Source organism: Neolamprologus brichardi, chromosome 3 (genome assembly GCF_056152115.1).
Source record: "Neolamprologus brichardi isolate AB-2024 chromosome 3, ASM5615211v1, whole genome shotgun sequence".
Classification (NCBI taxonomy): domain Eukaryota; kingdom Metazoa; phylum Chordata; class Actinopteri; order Cichliformes; family Cichlidae; genus Neolamprologus; species Neolamprologus brichardi.
In genome coordinates this window covers 2,798,144-2,816,826 of record NC_142106.1, presented here as the reverse complement: position 1 = coordinate 2,816,826, position 18,683 = coordinate 2,798,144, and the positions used below count along the sequence as shown (strand labels likewise).

At 40.5% G+C, this 18,683-nt stretch overlaps 2 protein-coding genes across 2 annotated transcripts in view; both read right to left on the bottom strand.

The window, feature by feature from the left end:
- Window positions 1–10,891: 10,891 nt before the first annotated feature.
- Window positions 10,892–12,134, bottom strand: LOC148103129 (zinc finger BED domain-containing protein 4-like). Its single transcript, XM_087838672.1, has 2 exons — window positions 11,656–12,134; window positions 10,892–11,402 (listed from the first exon to the last, which is right to left on the bottom strand). Exons 1-2 carry the CDS (start codon window positions 11,994–11,996, stop codon window positions 10,892–10,894), a joined length of 852 nt encoding a protein of 283 aa, XP_087694798.1. The 5' UTR covers window positions 11,997–12,134.
- A 2,434-nt stretch (window positions 12,135–14,568) lies between these two features.
- LOC102789847 (NLR family CARD domain-containing protein 3-like) overlaps window positions 14,569–18,683 on the bottom strand; it is a 100,006-nt gene continuing 95,891 nt past the window's right edge. Inside the window, exons 12-14 of the mRNA XM_087838437.1 lie at window positions 17,928–18,101; window positions 16,522–16,568; window positions 14,569–16,346 (exon numbers count right to left, since the gene is read on the bottom strand). Of these exons, the coding sequence (XP_087694563.1) occupies window positions 15,769–16,346; window positions 16,522–16,568; window positions 17,928–18,101 (799 nt within the window). The 3' untranslated portion in view covers window positions 14,569–15,768. The remainder of the gene's footprint in view (window positions 16,347–16,521; window positions 16,569–17,927; window positions 18,102–18,683) is intronic.

Below are 18,683 nucleotides of genomic sequence, written 5' to 3'. Positions count from 1 at the left end.
AAATCTGAAGCAAAAGGTATTGTTTGGAGGCAGGTTGTTAAGGAGTTATCAGGGCGATCGTGGCTCAAGAGTTGGGAGTTCGCCTTGTAATCGGAAGGTTGCCGTTTTGAGACCCGGCTCGGTTGTGTTCTTGGGCAAGACGCTTCACCCTTTGCCTATTGGTGGTGGTCAGAGGGCCCGGTGGCGCCTCTGTCAGTGCACCTCAGGGTGGCTGTGGCTACAATGTAGCTTGCCATCACCAGTGTGTGAATGTGTGGATGACTGAATGTATAAAGTCATCCTTTGGGGTCCTTAGGGACTAGTAAAGTGCTATACAAATACAGGAGGAGTTTGTGGAGTGTGCCAGGAGGAGGAGACGGTAGAGCATGTAATACTGCCATGCAAGAGTTATGATGTGGAGAGGAAAGTTCTGCAGAGTAGGGCACAGGTGAGGGAACTGGTGGGGTTTGAAGGATATGAAAGAGTGTAGGTTTTTTGTTTGTTTTTGTTTTGTGATACAGATTGTAAGCTCGCTTTCTGACCCATACTCTGGAACAGTAGGAGGCTGTAATGCTCTTTTATGTTGGTTGGCAACAGCTGTTAAACAAATAGAAGAAGAAAAAACAGGCACAATTATTACAGGATATTGCAAATACTTGTGATACAGAACTTATTCAGATGTCAAACTGTCAGATTTTAAAGAAACTGCTGCAGCTTTCTGGACCTTAGCTGTCTCCTTGTCTCTCCTTGGATTTTTAACATTTTTTTTAAATTTAACACTGCTGTCATATTTTTTCACCAAACATATCTTATTTATTTAATTTTGCAACAAATTCCATACTATTTTTCTCTTCTGTGATACTGAAAGACTATGTTACTAAAAATTGTGCAAACTGAGGAATCGTCGAGCTCCTTCTCCCTGTTCACAGACAGAAAATAGAGAAACTTTGCAAGTTCCATGTTTGTTCTGTTATTTATGTTGTTAGTTAATTAACAAATATGAATACATTGCCTAAGTGTGTTGTTATAGTAATAACTTCACTTCTCCTCATTTTCATGCAGTTTGACATTTAGCCAAGATAGACGAGCTTATTTTCATTCATTCATTAAATCTCACAACTTACTGTATATTGTAACTGTATATTGTGACTGTATATCTGTGTCTGAGTAAATCTTTATGCGTACGTGTGTGTATTCTGTATCCAACTCCCGAGTGTCCTTTCAGGCAGTTAAGCAAAAGTTAACAATCCCCTAGTTGACGCAGGTGACCTTGAGGAAGTAGAAGGATGGGGCAGAGAGTCAAACCAGTCTTGTAATCTGGGGTAATTGTTCCAGCTTCATCCTTGGAGCTTCCATCTGGTGAGGGAAGGCCACATGAAGATAGTGATTTTTTTAGGTTAGGTTTAGGCCGAAGAAATGCATTCCCTTCCACAGTTGCTCTAATGTCCATCGCAGGTCCCAATTCTAGATCTCCGGGTGCAGAGCCGTGGGCTTCTCAATTATTTTATCCATATTGTGCTCAATAAACAAAGTCTGACTGCTCGTGGCTCTAGCCACTGTCAATCATGCCGGCCAGCCTTGTGAGATTTGGACTTGTGTTGCCAGACAATAAACACTTTAGTATAAAATATGTGAAAATCACAATTGATTATATTACAAACATAAACATGAATAATGACATTGCTGAAGAGTTTTCATGTCGCAAGATCAGGTTAAAATGTTCCCGTAGAGATTCATATCTCTATCACTATCAAATACATAAAGAAGCAACACTAACCCACGAGCTGTGAGGGGATGCACTCTACTGTATCTTTGTTCGTAGATCCCATCAAAATGGGAACTTTTTCCTAACAAACCTTCCTAATATTCCTTCCCAAAAGCAAAGCTTTAAAGTTGAACCAACATCTTTCTTGAAGATGTTGTTTTGTGAATGAAATGAGTGAAATGATGTAAAGGTCATTGGTAGTGTTGTGGTTAAATTAAAGACATTTTCCACTAAGTGTTCAGACTTTCTGTACATGTAGGAGAATAAGCAGGGAACAGGTGTGCTGATGGACTGGAAACAGGGTGAACACACTGGGGCCACCTACAGGGCAGGTGGGGAACAGCAAGGATCTGAAATCATACGAGATGTTACTAAGCAATGACTTTAAGAAGACATCAGAGTTGAAATGAGTTTTTGTAGTGATGGCCCGCTTGAAGTTGACGCTCCAGTTCTTGTGTCAAAAAACTCAACACACTGCTTCAGAAGCATCGTTTTGAAGCTTGATTCGTTTGGTCAGAGTCACGTGATCAGTGACGTCTGAAGCTTCATTTAGAACCTAATTGCTTCGGTATCTGATTCAATGGTTTATAGCAGGGGTAGGCAACCTTTCTGATGGCGAGTGCCATTTAAAATTTCCTCAGAAGTCAGTGTGCCATATGATTGCATTACCAATAAACTTAATAACACTCTATATGAACAGTTACACTGTAGCACCCTCAAGGATTGACGTACGCACGATGTAGTTATAGAACAGGGTTTATTCTGGTCTTGGCAACCCGTGAGAACTGCTCACGGATAAAACAATAAAACAAAAACATCACATCAAAATGCACTCTTGTACGTAGTGTCAATCAATCAAAAATCCTTAATTACAGAAAATAAAACACACAAACCTCGTGAGCTGACATCCAGGAGGTGCTAAATCTACGTTGCGCACAAAAAAAACTAACCTGAATTGAAATTTAAAATTAATACTTTAACAAATCTGTTTTGCTGTTTTTGTCGTGTAGACTCCAATCTTTTGATCCTTTGCTCCTTTCACATACCGCTTGAGTCTAGCAACTGCCTTAATCATTCTCGACCAGTCGGAAAACTTGTGTAGGCGATCTAACAGGGACCTTTGTTCCTCCACTTGTATCTTGTGGACTTGAACCTTCTTAACCTCCAGGTCACTGGTTGATAACTCTCCCACCTTAATTTCACCACTGGGTATGACCTTCTGCCAAAGAAGGTCTGGGCCTTTGAACCAGTTTGATGCTACAATTTGTTCTGCTGTGAGGCCTCTTGAGGCGTGGTCCGCCGGATTATCTTCGGAAGTTACATACCTCCATTGGGTTGAATCTGTGCTTTGTTTGATGAGTTCCACTCGGTTTGCAACAAACACATGAAATCTTCTGGCTTCACTGCTGAGGTATCCGAGTACCACCTTCGAGTCAGTCCAATACCTTTCTTCAGAAATTTCCATTGCCAATTCCTTTTTTAGCATGTCACCAGTACGCACAGCAACAATGGCCGCTCCCAACTCAAGCCGAGGTATAGTTGTGACTGTGGTTGGTGGAACTCTTGATCTTCCCATCACCAATGAGCAGTGGACTTCACCAGTTGTGCTTACTGCTCTGAGATAAGTGCACATTCCATATCCAGATGCACTTGCATCAGAAAAATGATGAAGTTTGTAGTGCTGTGCCTCGAAGATAGAAGGAATGTAGCATCTGTGAACCTTTGCGTCTGCAAGGTTTCCCAGGTCATGCAACCAAGAGTCCCACTGAAGTCGAAGTCTGTCAGGTAAGTTGCAGAGTCCACTGTGATCCTGCAGTATAACCATGTGAAGAATAAACTTGTATAATGACAATAAAAATTATCTTCTGTTCAAAACCCTGATTATCAGAAAAGTTGGGGCATCATTGATGCTCTGAGTTTTATGAGTAAAAGGGAAATCTCTGCATCAAAGTTAGTGTTACCTCCTCTAACTTCCTCCAACATACATCACAACATGACTGATAGAAGAAAACACAAACACAGGCATCACTTCCAGTTGGCTTAAGGGGCAGGGATAGCTCAGCAGGTAGAGTAGTGGCCCCATGAGTGGAAGGTCGGGGGTTCGATTCCCCTGAACAGCTACCCTGAGACAAGGTACCATCCCTACACACTGCTCCCCGAGCGCTCAATGGCTGCCCACTGCTTCACTGAGTGAATGGGTTAAATGCAGAGAGGAATTTTCCCACGGGGATCAATAAAGTACACTTTCTTTCTTCTTAAGTGAACTTTCAGTTCTTTTGAAACAAATGCTGTGCGGGGATGGGATCGAGGGAATTATGTATTTGCACTGCAGTTTATATCCAACAACATCAAATAGTCAAATCAGCTCTCAAAGTGTTCATGTTAGTAACAGTTCACCTCTGTGCTGCAGATGCCCGCAAGATTTTAAAATTAATTGGACGATCTGAAGATCAGTTATTCTTTAGGGAGACAAAGAATGGATCAGGTTTAGCAGGTGTCCCATGGATCTTGTGAGAAGAAAAATGTGTTGTTCATTTGCAGCCACAGAAGCTGTTGAAGACTTTGAATACTTTTTGTGGTGGAGGTGTGGTCCATTCCTATAGTGAGGTCAGACATGAGAGGAGTTTGCAGTCAGATGGAAAGCTGGCTGGCATGTGTGCTGAACCAGAGAATTTGATACAACTGGTAAATGGCCTGTATTTGTATAGCGCTTTACTAGTCCCTAAGGACCCCAAAGCGCTTTACACATCCACTCATTCACCCATTCACACACATATCCACACACTGGTGAAGGCAAGCTACATTGTAGCCACAGCCACCCTGGGGCGCACTGACAGAGGCGAGGCTGCCAGACACTGGCGCCACCGGGCCCTCTGACCACCACCAGTAGGCAACGGGTGAAGTGTCTTGCACAAGGACACAACGACCGAGACTGTCCAAGCCAGGGAGCGAATAGGCAACCTTCCGATTACAAGGCGAACTCCCAACTCTTGAGCCATGATCGTCCACAACTGCACAATAAATTAAAACTGCTACACAATTATAAGAATAGTGTGTCAGTTCACTGTCCTTTAGGCCTTCCTTCATGCCAAAAGAGAAACTGGTTTGCAGTCTGAGCTTGAGCAGAAGAAAACCCCAAACTAGTGTTGGCAGTGTGAATCAGTGTTTAAATCAGACACCAAACTAACATCAAAGAGTTGATGTTAGTAACATCTCACCTCTCTGCAGCAGATGCTTGCTGGGCTTTTTAATTAAATTTAATGGCTTCATCTTTAGATGCATCACTCTTTAAAGACACACAGCTGGGTGGAGGTCCATGTTGGTTCCTGTGAATAATGATGTGAGTGCTGAGCTGTGACATGGAGAAGATTCATGGACAGTTAGAGATGGTCATCTCACCTCTGAGCTTTGGTCTGGCTCTCATGTTCGCCACACAGAGTGGTTTTAGACGGAGGGACTCCCTCTACTCTGTCCTCACACTGATCCATGCTGCTCAATTCACATCCACATCAGCTTACACACACTTTCTACCTTCACCTGCAGAGGAAACACAAATCATTACATTACACACATCAACTGAAATCCTCCTTTCCATCACTGTGCTGTCCAAATATCAGCTGCTTCTTTCCTGCTTCATCTCAGTGTCAGCTGAATGCAGTCAGAAGCAGTGTGAGGCAGAGGAAGCCGCTCTACTTCAGCTGCTCTACTTCTACTATTAGTCCACTAGATGGAGCCATGAAGCAAACATGATACATTCACTGATACACACTGATTCACTAGGTGTATCCCAATTCAGGGTCTGCAGCCTTGAAGGCCGCATTTTAAGGGCGATTACGTCACAGCAACGCAACGAAGGCTGTCCCAATTCAAAGGCTGCTCGAAATGCGGCCCTCAAATGCGTCTTTCATTTCCCTGAATTTTAAGGATGTGGCGGTGTAGACTTCGTGGCCCAACATATCCCAGACTTCATAGCGCGGCGGTGGGTGTGGATAATTTTGCCGAAAAAAAAAACGGCTGAAGTGGGGCGGCTGAAGAGTAAACTTTAAAAGTAAGTACTGAATATGATGTCACTTATTTATGTGCAAATGTTTAATAATGAAGAACATTAAAACATTACTGTTGGCCACATGTCGGAAAAAGTTAGATGACATTAGCGATTTTTGTACTTTCAGCATTTACTTGGTTTTACAGCGTTTACTTTAACTTCTTTTCCATCATGTTTGCTGTCCAAATATCAGCTGCTTCTTTCCTGCTTCATCTCACTGTCAGCTGTATGCAGTCAGACAGCAGTGTCCCTGACACACAGATTCACTGTGACTGGAAGCTTCGGTCATGTTGACAGTGTGAGTTCAGGTTTTGATCTCAGAGCTTATATTGAGCCATAATGGCTCCTTTAACCTGGCTCTCCTGTGTCTGCTGTGTCGCATGCTCACCTCTTCTCCACTGTCTTAATATGCTGCTCTCTTCAGCTCCTCTCTCTCAAACTCTGGAGGGATGGGGTTAGGGTCAGCTAATATTGATAACGCCATCAGATATTTAACATGTTGTTAAAACCTTTATTGTATATATTGACTCAAACAATAATCTGAACACATTAAAAAATATCAGACTGGAGGAAACCAAAATAAATCATTTGATGCCATTGAAGGTCAAAGGCCACTGCTGGATACCAACACTGTTGCTCCAGATACAGGCTGATGTTTAATGTTCATCAATTGCCTTCTGCTGCTGTTGTTTCTGCTGGACTCTGAGCTCTTAATGACATCAGTCTGCACAGTGACAACACTTCTCTTTATACATGTATGTTTTCTTTTTTCCAAAAATTCTCTCCTTTTAAACTCATTTCTTTATTTGTTGACTTATTTGATTGACTGAGTTAAAAAAAGTAAACTAGTTACCATGAGTAGATTTCTGGTTAATGATGTGCCTTCCTGCAGTCTCTAGTTTTGCATTTCAACAGTTTGCTATTTAAACCAGATGCTGCTGTTTTGGATTATACCTCACCCTTACAGTCATCCCTCAGGACCCCTGTCTCTCTATATTTTTAACGCTCAGCCACACTCAAGTCATGTTCAGTGTTGAACTTAGATCTATATTTTGTTTTCAGTGAGGCAACATGGGGAACAGAGGTATAATGCCCACAGCTCTCTGTCCTATGAGTGGATGCATAATTCACAAAGTGCTTGATCTGCAAACCTCAGCTTGAGTGTGGAGTCAGATGTGATCTCAATGAACTGGTCCATGGTGGCCATTTAGAAGTTGGTCATCTTGGATACAACTTTTGTTTTTTCAATAGGAAGAGGGCCATGGGTCTTATTGATAACGTCACAAGAAAAACAATGGTGTGTTTGGTTTCAATGTAACTTTGCTGAACAGGTGACACTGGAAACGGAGCTAGTGGCGACTCAGAGGGTGACACTGGAGCCTGAACTGATGGCAAAGCTAATGACTGGGCTACCAACTGAGCTACTGGCTGTATCCAATTCAGGGTCTGCAGCCTTAAAGGCCGCATTTTAAGGCTGATTACATAACAGCGACGCGACAAAGGCTGTCCCAATTCAAAGGCTGCTCGAAATGTGGCCCTAAAATGCGTCCTTCATTTCCCTTAATTTTAAGGATGTGGCGATGTAGACTTCGTGGCCTAACATATCCTAGAATGCATAGCGCGGCCGTGGGTGTGGATAATTTTGCCGGAAAAAAAAACGGCGGAAGAGGGGGCGCCCGAAGAGTAAACTTTAAAAAGTAAGTACTGAATATTATGTCACTTATTTATGCTCAAATGTTTAATAACGGAGAACATTAAAACATTCCTGTTGGCCACATGTCGGCAAAGTTATGTGACATTAGTGACGTTTGTAGTAACTTGGTTTTAAAGCCTTTACTTTAAAATATACGCCGTTCAATAGTCGACCTTAATCTTACAGAAAATTTGATGATTTTATGGATATTTAAAGTAAGCACTCAGACAAATTTAGTAATGCCAACATATTAAAAGAACAATATTTGTCTCTTATATGTAACACAGTTATATGTACAGTGAAGATTTAAGGTGACAGGAAATATAAATAAATGCAGCTTGAATCTTTACTGCAGCTCAGTTTTTGAAACAGTCATTCACTGCTGTAATAACTAATAATGATTGAAATAATAACTTTAATAATGGCCATATTATATTTACATTACCAAAGTAAGATGACTTTAGCTTCATGAACAACATGAGCTAATTGTTATTTACTAGCTAATCTTAAAATGACTGTTCAGTACAGAAGTGAAGCCCAATAATCATGATTTCACAGTCCCGTGGTCTCAGCCTCAGATACTTATCAAATCAAAGCTCCTCTAGAAACAAACAAACAAATGAACAAAATATTTTCTCCTCCATTTCTGTCAAATAATGCTGTATGAAATGTTTCCAGCTGTTAGTGTCATGGTTGCTAGGCAACCTGGGCAATGTGCCGTAGGCTAGACCGTCCCATTTCAGAAGCCTCGCACTTCCGGCCTTAGCGGTCTTTGAGTACGCGGCCCTTGTGGACCGTTAAGGCTGCGTACTTTAAGGCTGCACACCCTGAATTGGGATACAGCCACTGACTGAGATATGGACTGTAATAAAGGTTGTAGTGATTCTGGTTGTGATTGTGGCTGAGTGGCAGACGGGGCTGAAGACTGGGCTACAGGTAACGGAGCTGAAGACTGAGCTACAGGTAGCAGGGCAGATTGTGGTGGAGGAGTAATAGGTGGGGGAGTGGTAGGCCGAGCTACAGGCTGGGCGGCTAACTGAGCTACTGGGAGCAGGGACACTGGGGACCGAACTAGCGGAGACACAGGACTGCTGGACTGATGGCAGAAACCTAGCAGGCTCTACTTTCTCCAGGGGTCCAGAGGTGGCAACTGACTCAAACTTAGCCTCTGGGGAAGCCCTGGGGGGAATCTCCGTCCCTGTGTAGCCTGACTGGACCGACAGGTCCACTAACTGTGCTGCTGCCTGAACTAAAGCCACAAGAGAAAGTGGAGGTGTGGTGGGGTGAAGATTTATTTATTTATTCACTCATTCATTCACTTAGTTTCACAGATGGTACAGCAGTAATTCATTTCCCATACACAACCTTCATTTTAATTAAAGTAACACTGTTTGTGAGATCTCCAATTTTCTGAACACAATACAAATAAACTTTGTAACTTAAGAGGTAGTGTTTTATTTTTTGCCCTAAACATAATAATTAATGTCTGTAATTTCACTATATCTTCTAGTTTTAATAATTTCGATTTCATAAACAAACTATTATTGTGTTTTCTATATTTAACATTATGCATAATTCGAAGTGCTCTCTTCTGTAATAAATATAATGGTTCCATATTAGTCACATATGTATTACCCCATACTTCAACACAATAACTCAGATAGCATAAAAACAATGAAAAACATAATATTCTCATTGTCTTGCAATCTAATATATATCTTACATTACCCAGGATATAAATACTTTTAGCCACTTTTTTTAACATGTTCAATATGAGATTTCCATGTTAACTTGTCATCCACTATTACATCCAGAAAAAAGAATTCTGTCACTCTTTCAATTAATACTACCTCTATAGATAGTATTATCTCTTCCTCCTTTAAACTGTTTCCGAATATCATAAACTTAGTTTTTTCCAAATTCAGCGAGAACTTATTTACATTAAACCATTTTTTTTTTATTTCTATAAACCTTAATTTTAGCCAATTCTTTCAAGTTTTCTCCAGAACACTAAAAAATTGTATCATCTGCAAACAAAACTAAATTGAACATTTTTGACACATCACAAATGTCGTTTATATATAAATTTTGGTCCTTAAACAGAACCTTGAGGGACCCCACATTGTATTTTCATTCTATCAGACGAATTGCCTAAACACTGCACATACTGAAACCTATTATCTAAATAACTGCTTAACCAGTTCAATACTATTCCTCTCACACCAGAAGTACTTAACTTAGAAATCAAGATGGAGTGTTGCAGAGTGTCAAAAGCTTTTTTTTAAAATCAATGAATACCGCTATAGTATATTTATTATTATGTGTTGCTGATGAAATGTCTTCAATAGTATTCATTAATGCTATTGCTGTTGATCTGTTCCGTCGAATCCGTGCTTTTGCCAGGAGGAGGAGGATAAGAGAGACCAGAGGGGGAGACTGCAGGTTCACATGAGAGTGTGGAGCTGCAGACTGAATCCTTTGGCTGCTAATTTTGGATTGCTGATGTTTGCTTTAAGAAAAGTTTTGATATTACTCATGTTATCATTAACTATAGCAGGCCAATGTAGAAGTCAGTTAAATTTTATAGAGGAAAATAGTCAGAACTAAAACAATATTTATGAATTACATAGGGGAATGGTAGACTTGTCACATTCAAAATACAGTTATGCATTCACAAACACAGGTCCAAGTGACCGAGGTTTTTCACTTTAAAATAGTAAATTATTGAAAAAAAGAGTGCAACCGGTAGGGGCATGTGACAGGACGAGGTACTGCAGAAAAACGAGCAAAGTAAAGAAAGCAAACCTATTTTGGTTAGCTCTGATAAATTCAAATTAAAAATGTACTATTACACTCAGAGGATCAACATGAAATTAAAACATATGCAAATTTTGTATGAAGCACATGACTGATAACTGTTCTGTCCTAAGTTTTTGTTTCTTATAGCACCCATTGGACCACACCACGAGTGTTCACTGAAAATGGGCCAGATTCACAGCTGTACTGACTTGTGGACGCAGTTAGGGATGCACCGATACCACTTTTTTGGAAACGAGTACGAGTACTTGCATTTCAGTACTCGCCGATACCGAGTAGTTAATAAAAACATGATTTAAATTTACAGGTAACAGCTTTAGTCCTATAATTTAACAAAAACAAAACAAGGGACTGGTTTGGAATTAAGAACATTTATTTAAAATAAAAAGCATGTTGTATGCAACATATTACAGAATAAACAATTATGAAAAAAAATTTTAAATAGTGTCAGTGCAACTCAAGTATTTTCTTCAGTTTATTGTAAACTCTGCCGCTTTGAACAACACAAGGGGCATTAATAAACATCTTTGCTATTTAGTGCACAATATTTGAATAAACTAACAACATCCACAAATATAGAACTGTGGACGACTCACTTAATGGAGAGAAAAAGTGAGTGGCAGGTTTTTTTTAAGAAAAGTAGCTTTTCTGCATTATCAGCAGTCAGACTGTTTCTGTTTTCATCTATAATGTGTGACACTGAGCTAAAAAGCCCTTCACTTTCCACACTGCTACATGGGGCTGAGAGGTATTTACGGGCTATTTTAGCCAAGGTGGGGAACCTGATTTTGTTGACACCCCAGTACTTCAGAGGACTGTCTTCATGAGGGCTTGGGGCCTCTCCGAGGTATGTGTCGAGCTCAATGGCAGCACCTGCTGCCAGCAGCTGTGCTGCCTGGGGCTGCTCCTTAGCGATTTCGTCAAATACAGTGTCCAGACTGCTGCTAGTGCTGGCCTGGGCCTTGAGGAACAGTTTAGCAGGAGGTTCTGCAGCTTCTGCCCGACTCCCCTCTGCCTCAGCTCTGGACATCATCTGCAGTTCTTGCTTCAGGTGCAGCTTGGCCTCTGGAGCAGTGTTGCTGGAGAAGAAGCGATCTTTATACCTGCACAAAATTCATAAATGTATTAATATGTGGAAAAATAGGACTGATTTTAGTTTCCCCTAAACCACTGTGACAAATGCCACCCATTTGACTTTCTGGTAGTAATAAGGGAAATGTATTTCATATTATATATATTGCAAACATTTGTATTTGTGTATTTTAGTTACAAATATATAATATTTCAGATGTAAAATAACCTTGCATTTAGTACTGTAGCTATACTCATTGAATACCTATAGCACACAGACTTTACCTTGGGTCAAGTATGGTGGAGATAAAGTACAGTGGGTTGGTCTCGATGTCACTGAAGCGCTTCTTGACAGCTGCCAGTAAGGTTGCTTTCATTGTCATGACGCCGTGGTCCTCGTCTGTTTCTCTGTTTAGAAGTCTTACTAGCACAGTCACAGCTGGGATGACATCAGAGGCTAATGCGTCGTAGCTGCTCACTTTTTTAGTTAGTTCCTCAAAGGGGGCGAGGATGGCAACAGTCGTCTCCATAAGAGCCCATTGGTGAGCGGTGAGATAGTCACGAAGTTCATGTTCGGACACATACACCCCCAGCACTCGCTTTTGCTCAATGAGGGACTGGAGCATGTGATACGTGCTGTTCCAGCGCGTCTGTACGTCCTGCTGCAGTTTCTTTATTGGCTGGGTGAGCTGTCCCTGAATGTCCTCGAGGCGGGAGTAGGCTAAGGTGGAATGTTTAAAATGCCCAACTATTTTCCGTCCCACTGCTATAGCATCAGCTATGCTCCTCTGTGTAAATAAGTGTGGGTAAATTCTTTGTACTCATTGGGATTTTTGGTGCTTGAGTAAATTACTTGTGTTAATTGGGGCCTGTGATTAACCCCTTACATGCCGCTCAAACATAGACAGGTCTCAGACCGTGGTATCGGTCCCCGGTATCGGGGGACTTTTAACGAGTACGAGTACTTTAGAAAATGTGGTATCAAGGCCGATACCCGATAACAGTATCGGTATTGGTGCATCCCTATTGCCAACCATCCCGTAAAAAATGTAGCCGGGGCCTGGGGGCGGGCACTCGGGGCCTGTGATTAACCCTTTACATGCCGCTCAAAAATAGACAGGTCTCAGACCGTGTTATCCGTCCCTGGTTTCGGGGAACTTTTAACGAGTACGAGTACTTTAGAAAATGTGGTATTGAGGCCGATACCAGATACCGGTATCGGTATCGGTGCTTCCCTTGACGCAGTCTATTTCATGTTTAAGGACTCTAATTGACAAATTGAAAAATAGTGTCTAAGGGAAGAATATGCAGTGCCACACTATTAGGTGCCATTAATGGTTGGGCTCAATGACAAATGAGGTGAGCTGGATTCATGGCTGAACAAAGACATAAATTCCCCTGCTGTGATCAGTGGGGGAAGGACAGTGAGGAAAACTGAGTTTCAAATGTGAAGTTCATCCTAACACACAGGTTTTGTTTTTAGGTAGTTCTGCGGATGCTCTGGGTGGAGCCAGGAGTTCAAAAGATTTAACATGACAATTAAACAGATTTCATGTTTAGCGCAGGTTTGCAGGCCCGGAGCAAATATACTCGAGAGGAGAATTGCTGAGGTTTTTTGAGAAATAATATGACTAACCTTTTTTTTTTAATTTCCTAGATGTGGTGAAGCATTTTCAGTTTGTGTGACACATAAAAAGTGTCATTTTATATGTCACATATGTCACATGTCAGGCAGCCTTTAATTTAATTCAGTTCAATTCAATTCAATTCAATTCAATTCAATTCAATTCAATTTTATTTATATAGCGCCAAATCACAACAACAGTTGCCTCAAGGCGCTTTATATTGTACAGTAGATCGTACAATAATAGATACAGAGAAAAACCCAACAATTATTTGACCCCCTATGAACAAGTCTTTTCAGTGAGTTTTTTGGACATCCTGATAATAATGAATTACTGTCGTCCAGCCTGGAAGTAATGAAAGCATGAACTAGTTTTTCAGCGTCACTCTGAGACAGGATATTTCTAATTTTAGAGATGTCGCGCAAATGGAAGAAAGCAGTCTTACATATTTGTTTAATATGTGCATTGAAGGACATGTCCTGGTCAAAAATGACTCCAAGGTTCCTCACAGTGTTATGCTCTCTCTTTCTAGACCCTGTCAGTTTAACACAACAAGTAAGAGTATAAAGCAGAAAACAGCTGATTGACTTTATTAAAGTGGTTTCATTCAACAAGATGGAAATTTGGGATTTCCTTTCAAACTAAATTTGCCTGTGAACTTTTTGATTTGTCTGTAATGATAATGTGATGATAAACATGAATCTGAGGAATGATTGGTTCTTCCTTTCTGCTGAGAATAATCAACATCATAATATGTCTGTGAAGGTTCTCAGTCATCCAGGTCATCGTAGTCAAAGGAGCTCGCAAAGAAAAGCGTCTGGACTTCTTTAAGTTGCTTGAAGACGTTTCACCTCTCATCCGAGAAGCTTCTTCAGTTCTAAGGTCAAATGGTGGGGAGTCCCAGATTTGGGTGTGGTCCCAATCAGCCAGGGTTTCCAAAACCCTGACTGATTGGGACCCACACTCACTTTCACACCTTGGCTCAGGCGATTAGAGGATCATCAGGGGGTCCTTTTGTCCCTCTTTGGGGGGATACTCCCACGGGGTTTAAATCTGGGACTCCCCACCATTTGACCTTAGAACTGAAGAAGCTTCTCGGATGAGAGGTGAAACGTCTTCAAGCAACTCAAAGAAGTCCAGACGCTTTTCTTTGCAAGCTCCTTTGACAACATCATAATAAATGCTGCTTTTCTCATTGAGATTCTAACGAGGTCTATAATAAATGGATTTGCTGAGCTCAGCATTCTCTGCTTTGATGAAAGATAAACATGAAGCTGGATTTCTTGTTGAAAATGCAAAGGAGCTGGTTGTGAACTAAGCTTCAGAGAAACACAGCATACTGATATCCAATGTGAAGCTTTGAGTGGAAAAAGACATGAAAAGGGTTCTCTTTTGGAAAGAGCCATTTAAAGATGCAATACTCAAACACAAGTTTGAACCTGTACTATTAAAACCATAAAGGGAATTTCGACAATTTAGACTTTAAATCCAAATGGAATATTTATTTAAGCAATTTTGCAGGAGCAAAGAAAACCGCTTAATCAGATGATCTCAATTATACAGTTAGATTAATTTAAAAAATTCCATAAACTTCCTACTCTACTCTATGGTGATTACAATTTCGTCTACTGGTCTGTGGATGGTTGAGAGAGTAGGGAGAGAGTCAAGTCCTGGCCAGTAATGCATTCTTCTCCCAGTCTTGCTAGCGCAAGCCCACATATGGTAGCAGTTACTCAGTTGAAAGTAATCCAAGTCTTCTCGGCTTCAAATCAACTCCACAAAAGTGAGCAGAGAAAAAGAACAATTACATTTCCAAAATTTAACTCCACAGTGATTTGGCAGTGGTTAAAATATAGATTCTAAAATATTATCTCTTATCACTGCACCAAAGTATAAGAAATAAAAACTAAATATTCTCAGACAACATTTTTTATATCCTCTTCACAGGCTTGCACCACTCATATTTCTCTTGAGAAAGTTGATAATGAGTTTCCACTTCTCTTGACACCAGACCAGTACAGGCTTTTCTATTTGATTCAGAATCAACACTAAGTCTAAAGAGCACGCTCATTTCATCACACAGATTACATTATTTGATTACTTTTTTTTTAAAACAACTATTTTAACATCATTTGCAAAATTATATGTAAATATACTCATCTGTAGACCTTTGTATTACATTTACCATAATAAGACTGGGCGTTATTCTTTATTTACTATTCGTAAACGGGGATAAGCTGAAGATTTCACTCCTCCTAAAACAAAAAAAAATCAGTTAATTCAGTAAATACACTGAATTTAACCACAGCAGCTTAGACTGAAATCTATTTAGGAACATCTTTCCATAAACCAACATCATTGTACTGTTATTGAACAATCCGGTCACCAGAGCTATAGAAATGATGTAGTAGAGTTGCTGTGCTAAATTTAGGTGTACCTCTGAAACTCCCAAATCTCTTCTCAAAAACTGTGTTCTTATCTTCTCTGTTCAGACCTTCCTTCCTGTCCTGCTTCCAAAAATGACTCAAAAAACCACAGCATTAGAGACACTCTAAATTTCATGCTTTGAGTTAAAAAAGAGAGAAAAATAACATGTGGACCCTGGAATAATGGTAGCTTCCATTTTTAAAGGACTGAAGAGGAAGAAGTTTACAAGGAATCATTTAGAACAGTTTAAAATAACTTTTTAAGAACTGATTGAATCCATGAATCTGAAAACGTGTTACTGAGTAAAAGAGACAGATATGTACAGATTGAACAATCTGTTCAACAGTCAGAGTGTTTCTCTAACAGGAGGACACTCTTTACACTCAAATCTGCACAGAGTCACTGACGAACCAGACCAGACTGTAAATCCAGGATAAAGAGTTTCAGTGAATGTGGTGTTGAAGGTGTGGAGGTGGATCAGAGTGTCAGAGGAGACTCTGTAGAAGGACAGCGTGCCAGCAGGACAGTCCACATACACTGCTACTCTGTTAGAGTCAGAGGAGGATAAGGAGGTGGATGAGATGGATGTTTTTATGTTATTGTGCCAGACACAAAGAGGAATATAATGGGAGCACCACAAACTCCAGGACTGATCATTCCATCCAAACACACAGTCAGAACTCTCTCCTTTCCTTCTGGTTCTTCTATAACTCACAGATATGCGAACATTTCCTCTCCACTCAACCTCCCAGTAACAGCAACCAGTCAGACCATTTCTGCAAAGCAGCTGAGGACAAATATCAAATCTGTCTGGATGATCAGGATATGACTGAAACTCTTCCACATATGTCACCTGGCTGTTGTTGTCAGACAGTTGGAGGTTTGTGTGTACTGTGTTTGCGTCGATTGTGAGTTTACAGGAATCTGATGGAGAGAACAAACACAATCCAGCTGTAGTTATTGATCCATCAGCTGTTCATTGATTTACACTTTGATGATGACTCCTGACATCAGAGATGTGTATGAGTGATGTGACAGTTTGAAGATGGTTGAATGTGTGCTGCTTTGTTTTCATGAATCACATTAAAAACACACTTACACTTCTTCAGACCTGGTGTCAACCATCGGACTCCAGCAGGCTCCAACCTGAAAGGAGGAGGGGGTTCAGACCAGCACAGTCTCTTTCAGCATGCACACATGGACATTACATCGCTCTCATATTTATCATTGTCTACATACTGTTAGACACTGATAAAGAAACAGTCCAACATTTTCAGAAATACACTTCAATCCATACGTGGATCAAACTGCTGATGATTTGGACTGATCCTGGATCTGTCAGTACACCACTGTATTGAATGAAATATGACTTATTCAAACTGTGAACTCATGTCTTTTCAATATAAATTCCCTGGACCTATCCCTGTATTTCCTGGATACCTGTTTGTTCCAGTGGTATGGAGTCTGGAGGAGCATGAGCATAAGTGGCTGAAGAGGAGCGAGAGTGTGGACTATTTTCCCCCGTTCCTTTCCCTGGAGCCACCTTGCATATATATTGCACTGTTGGATTGTAAATAAACTTGTGAACTCTCTTTTCCTAAATTCTGTCAGCATTGACAGATTTAATTAATGCCCTTTTCTTTTTTAACTTGTGATGCGTTTATATCCTATGGGTTACAGGGCTACTAAACCTCTTTTCATCATTTAAAGCTATTGTTTATTATTGTCACATGGGGGTGTTGTGAGGCTGTCTTTCGTTTATGATGAAGATACAAGTAGTACCCAGGAAGAATAATTTTTTCCTTGCCTGTGAGATCTCCCCTCTAATGTCAGTTAAGTGTGTGTCGACATGCAACAGGAAAATATCTTTGTATGCAGTGCTGGAAACCAATTAATGACCAAATTCTTTTTGCATATCAATCGTACTAATCATCAGCTCATGGTTTGCCAGACAGCAAATTTTTTATAAAGTCATAAAAAGAATCACTCTGAGGCTAACAAACATATCAATGGGTGCAGGAAGCTGAGGATCAGGAATTTTTTGTAGCAAGTAATCCAAATTATGCCACAGTTTATAAATGACTGACCTCGTGCTGAGAACGGATCGCCTCAGGTATTCTTCTGACTGAAGTTTGGCCTGTTTTCAGCATCTGTTCCTGCTATTAAATTGCATTTGTCTCTGACCATCAAAGACCCTCAAGTTAAGATTTATTGAGGAAAAAGAAGTTTGCGTTTATTCTTTTTATTCCAGCTTGTCTTTGCTGTGTTTACATCGTTAGATGCCAGCTAGCCAAACTTCAGTAACCCTATATACATTCCTGAAGTAAGAAAAATGAAGTTTTCTTACTTCATTTATGTCAGAAGTGATAGAGCTGTACATTTTAAGTTTTGAGAAACAAACAGGAAGTGAGTGAAGGACACAGTAAATGTTCCAGTGAAAAGGCTTTCAGTTTTCACTGGAAATGTTTCCAGCTCTTCCTCCTCTATCAGTCATTCTCCCCATACCTGAGAGTGTCCAGTCTCCAGCTTGGATCCTTTAGTCCAGCCAACAGCAGCTTCATTCCTGAGTCTCCTGGATGATTGTAGCTCAGGTCCAGCTCTCTCAGATGGGAGGGGTTGGAGCTCAGCGCTGAAGTTAGAGAAGTACAGCCTTCCTCTGTGATCAGACAGCCTGACAGCCTACAGAAATGTGCCATTAATACGTTACATTAATACATTAATTTATAAATAAATCAACTATTAATACAATAACCGATATGTAAAAAAAAACAAAACAAAAAAGATGCATTCTTAGATCGCAAACCTATGCCAGTGCATCTCAGGGTGGGGGGGCTTGTGAACAGCTCCTGGGTGGGCCGGGTCAGGACAACTACAAGATTAAACCTGTGGATCCAGCTGCTGTGGACCCAGCTGCTCTGGATCCAGCTCAGGCATGTGCAGAGGGGAGCACCCACCCCTTTCCAAAGTGTCCTTTTGTTGAGGCAACTTTTTTTTAAATTTGTGCCTCAGCTGTCGGTCTTTTACCCAAGGTAATCTGCCATTTTTGAGGGGTTTAGATCAAAGAACAAAGACCATGACAATAACTAACTAGACAGCTCTTTCTCTTTATATTTATCCTCATCGTATCTTCGTTGACCAAGTATATTGAGATTGATTCTGGACTTTTTGAAATTATTAAATATTGGTCTTAGTCTCTGTGTATATTATTCTCTTGTGCATCTGAAATCTGTTATGGTTCTTAATTTTTGCTCTGTAATGTTA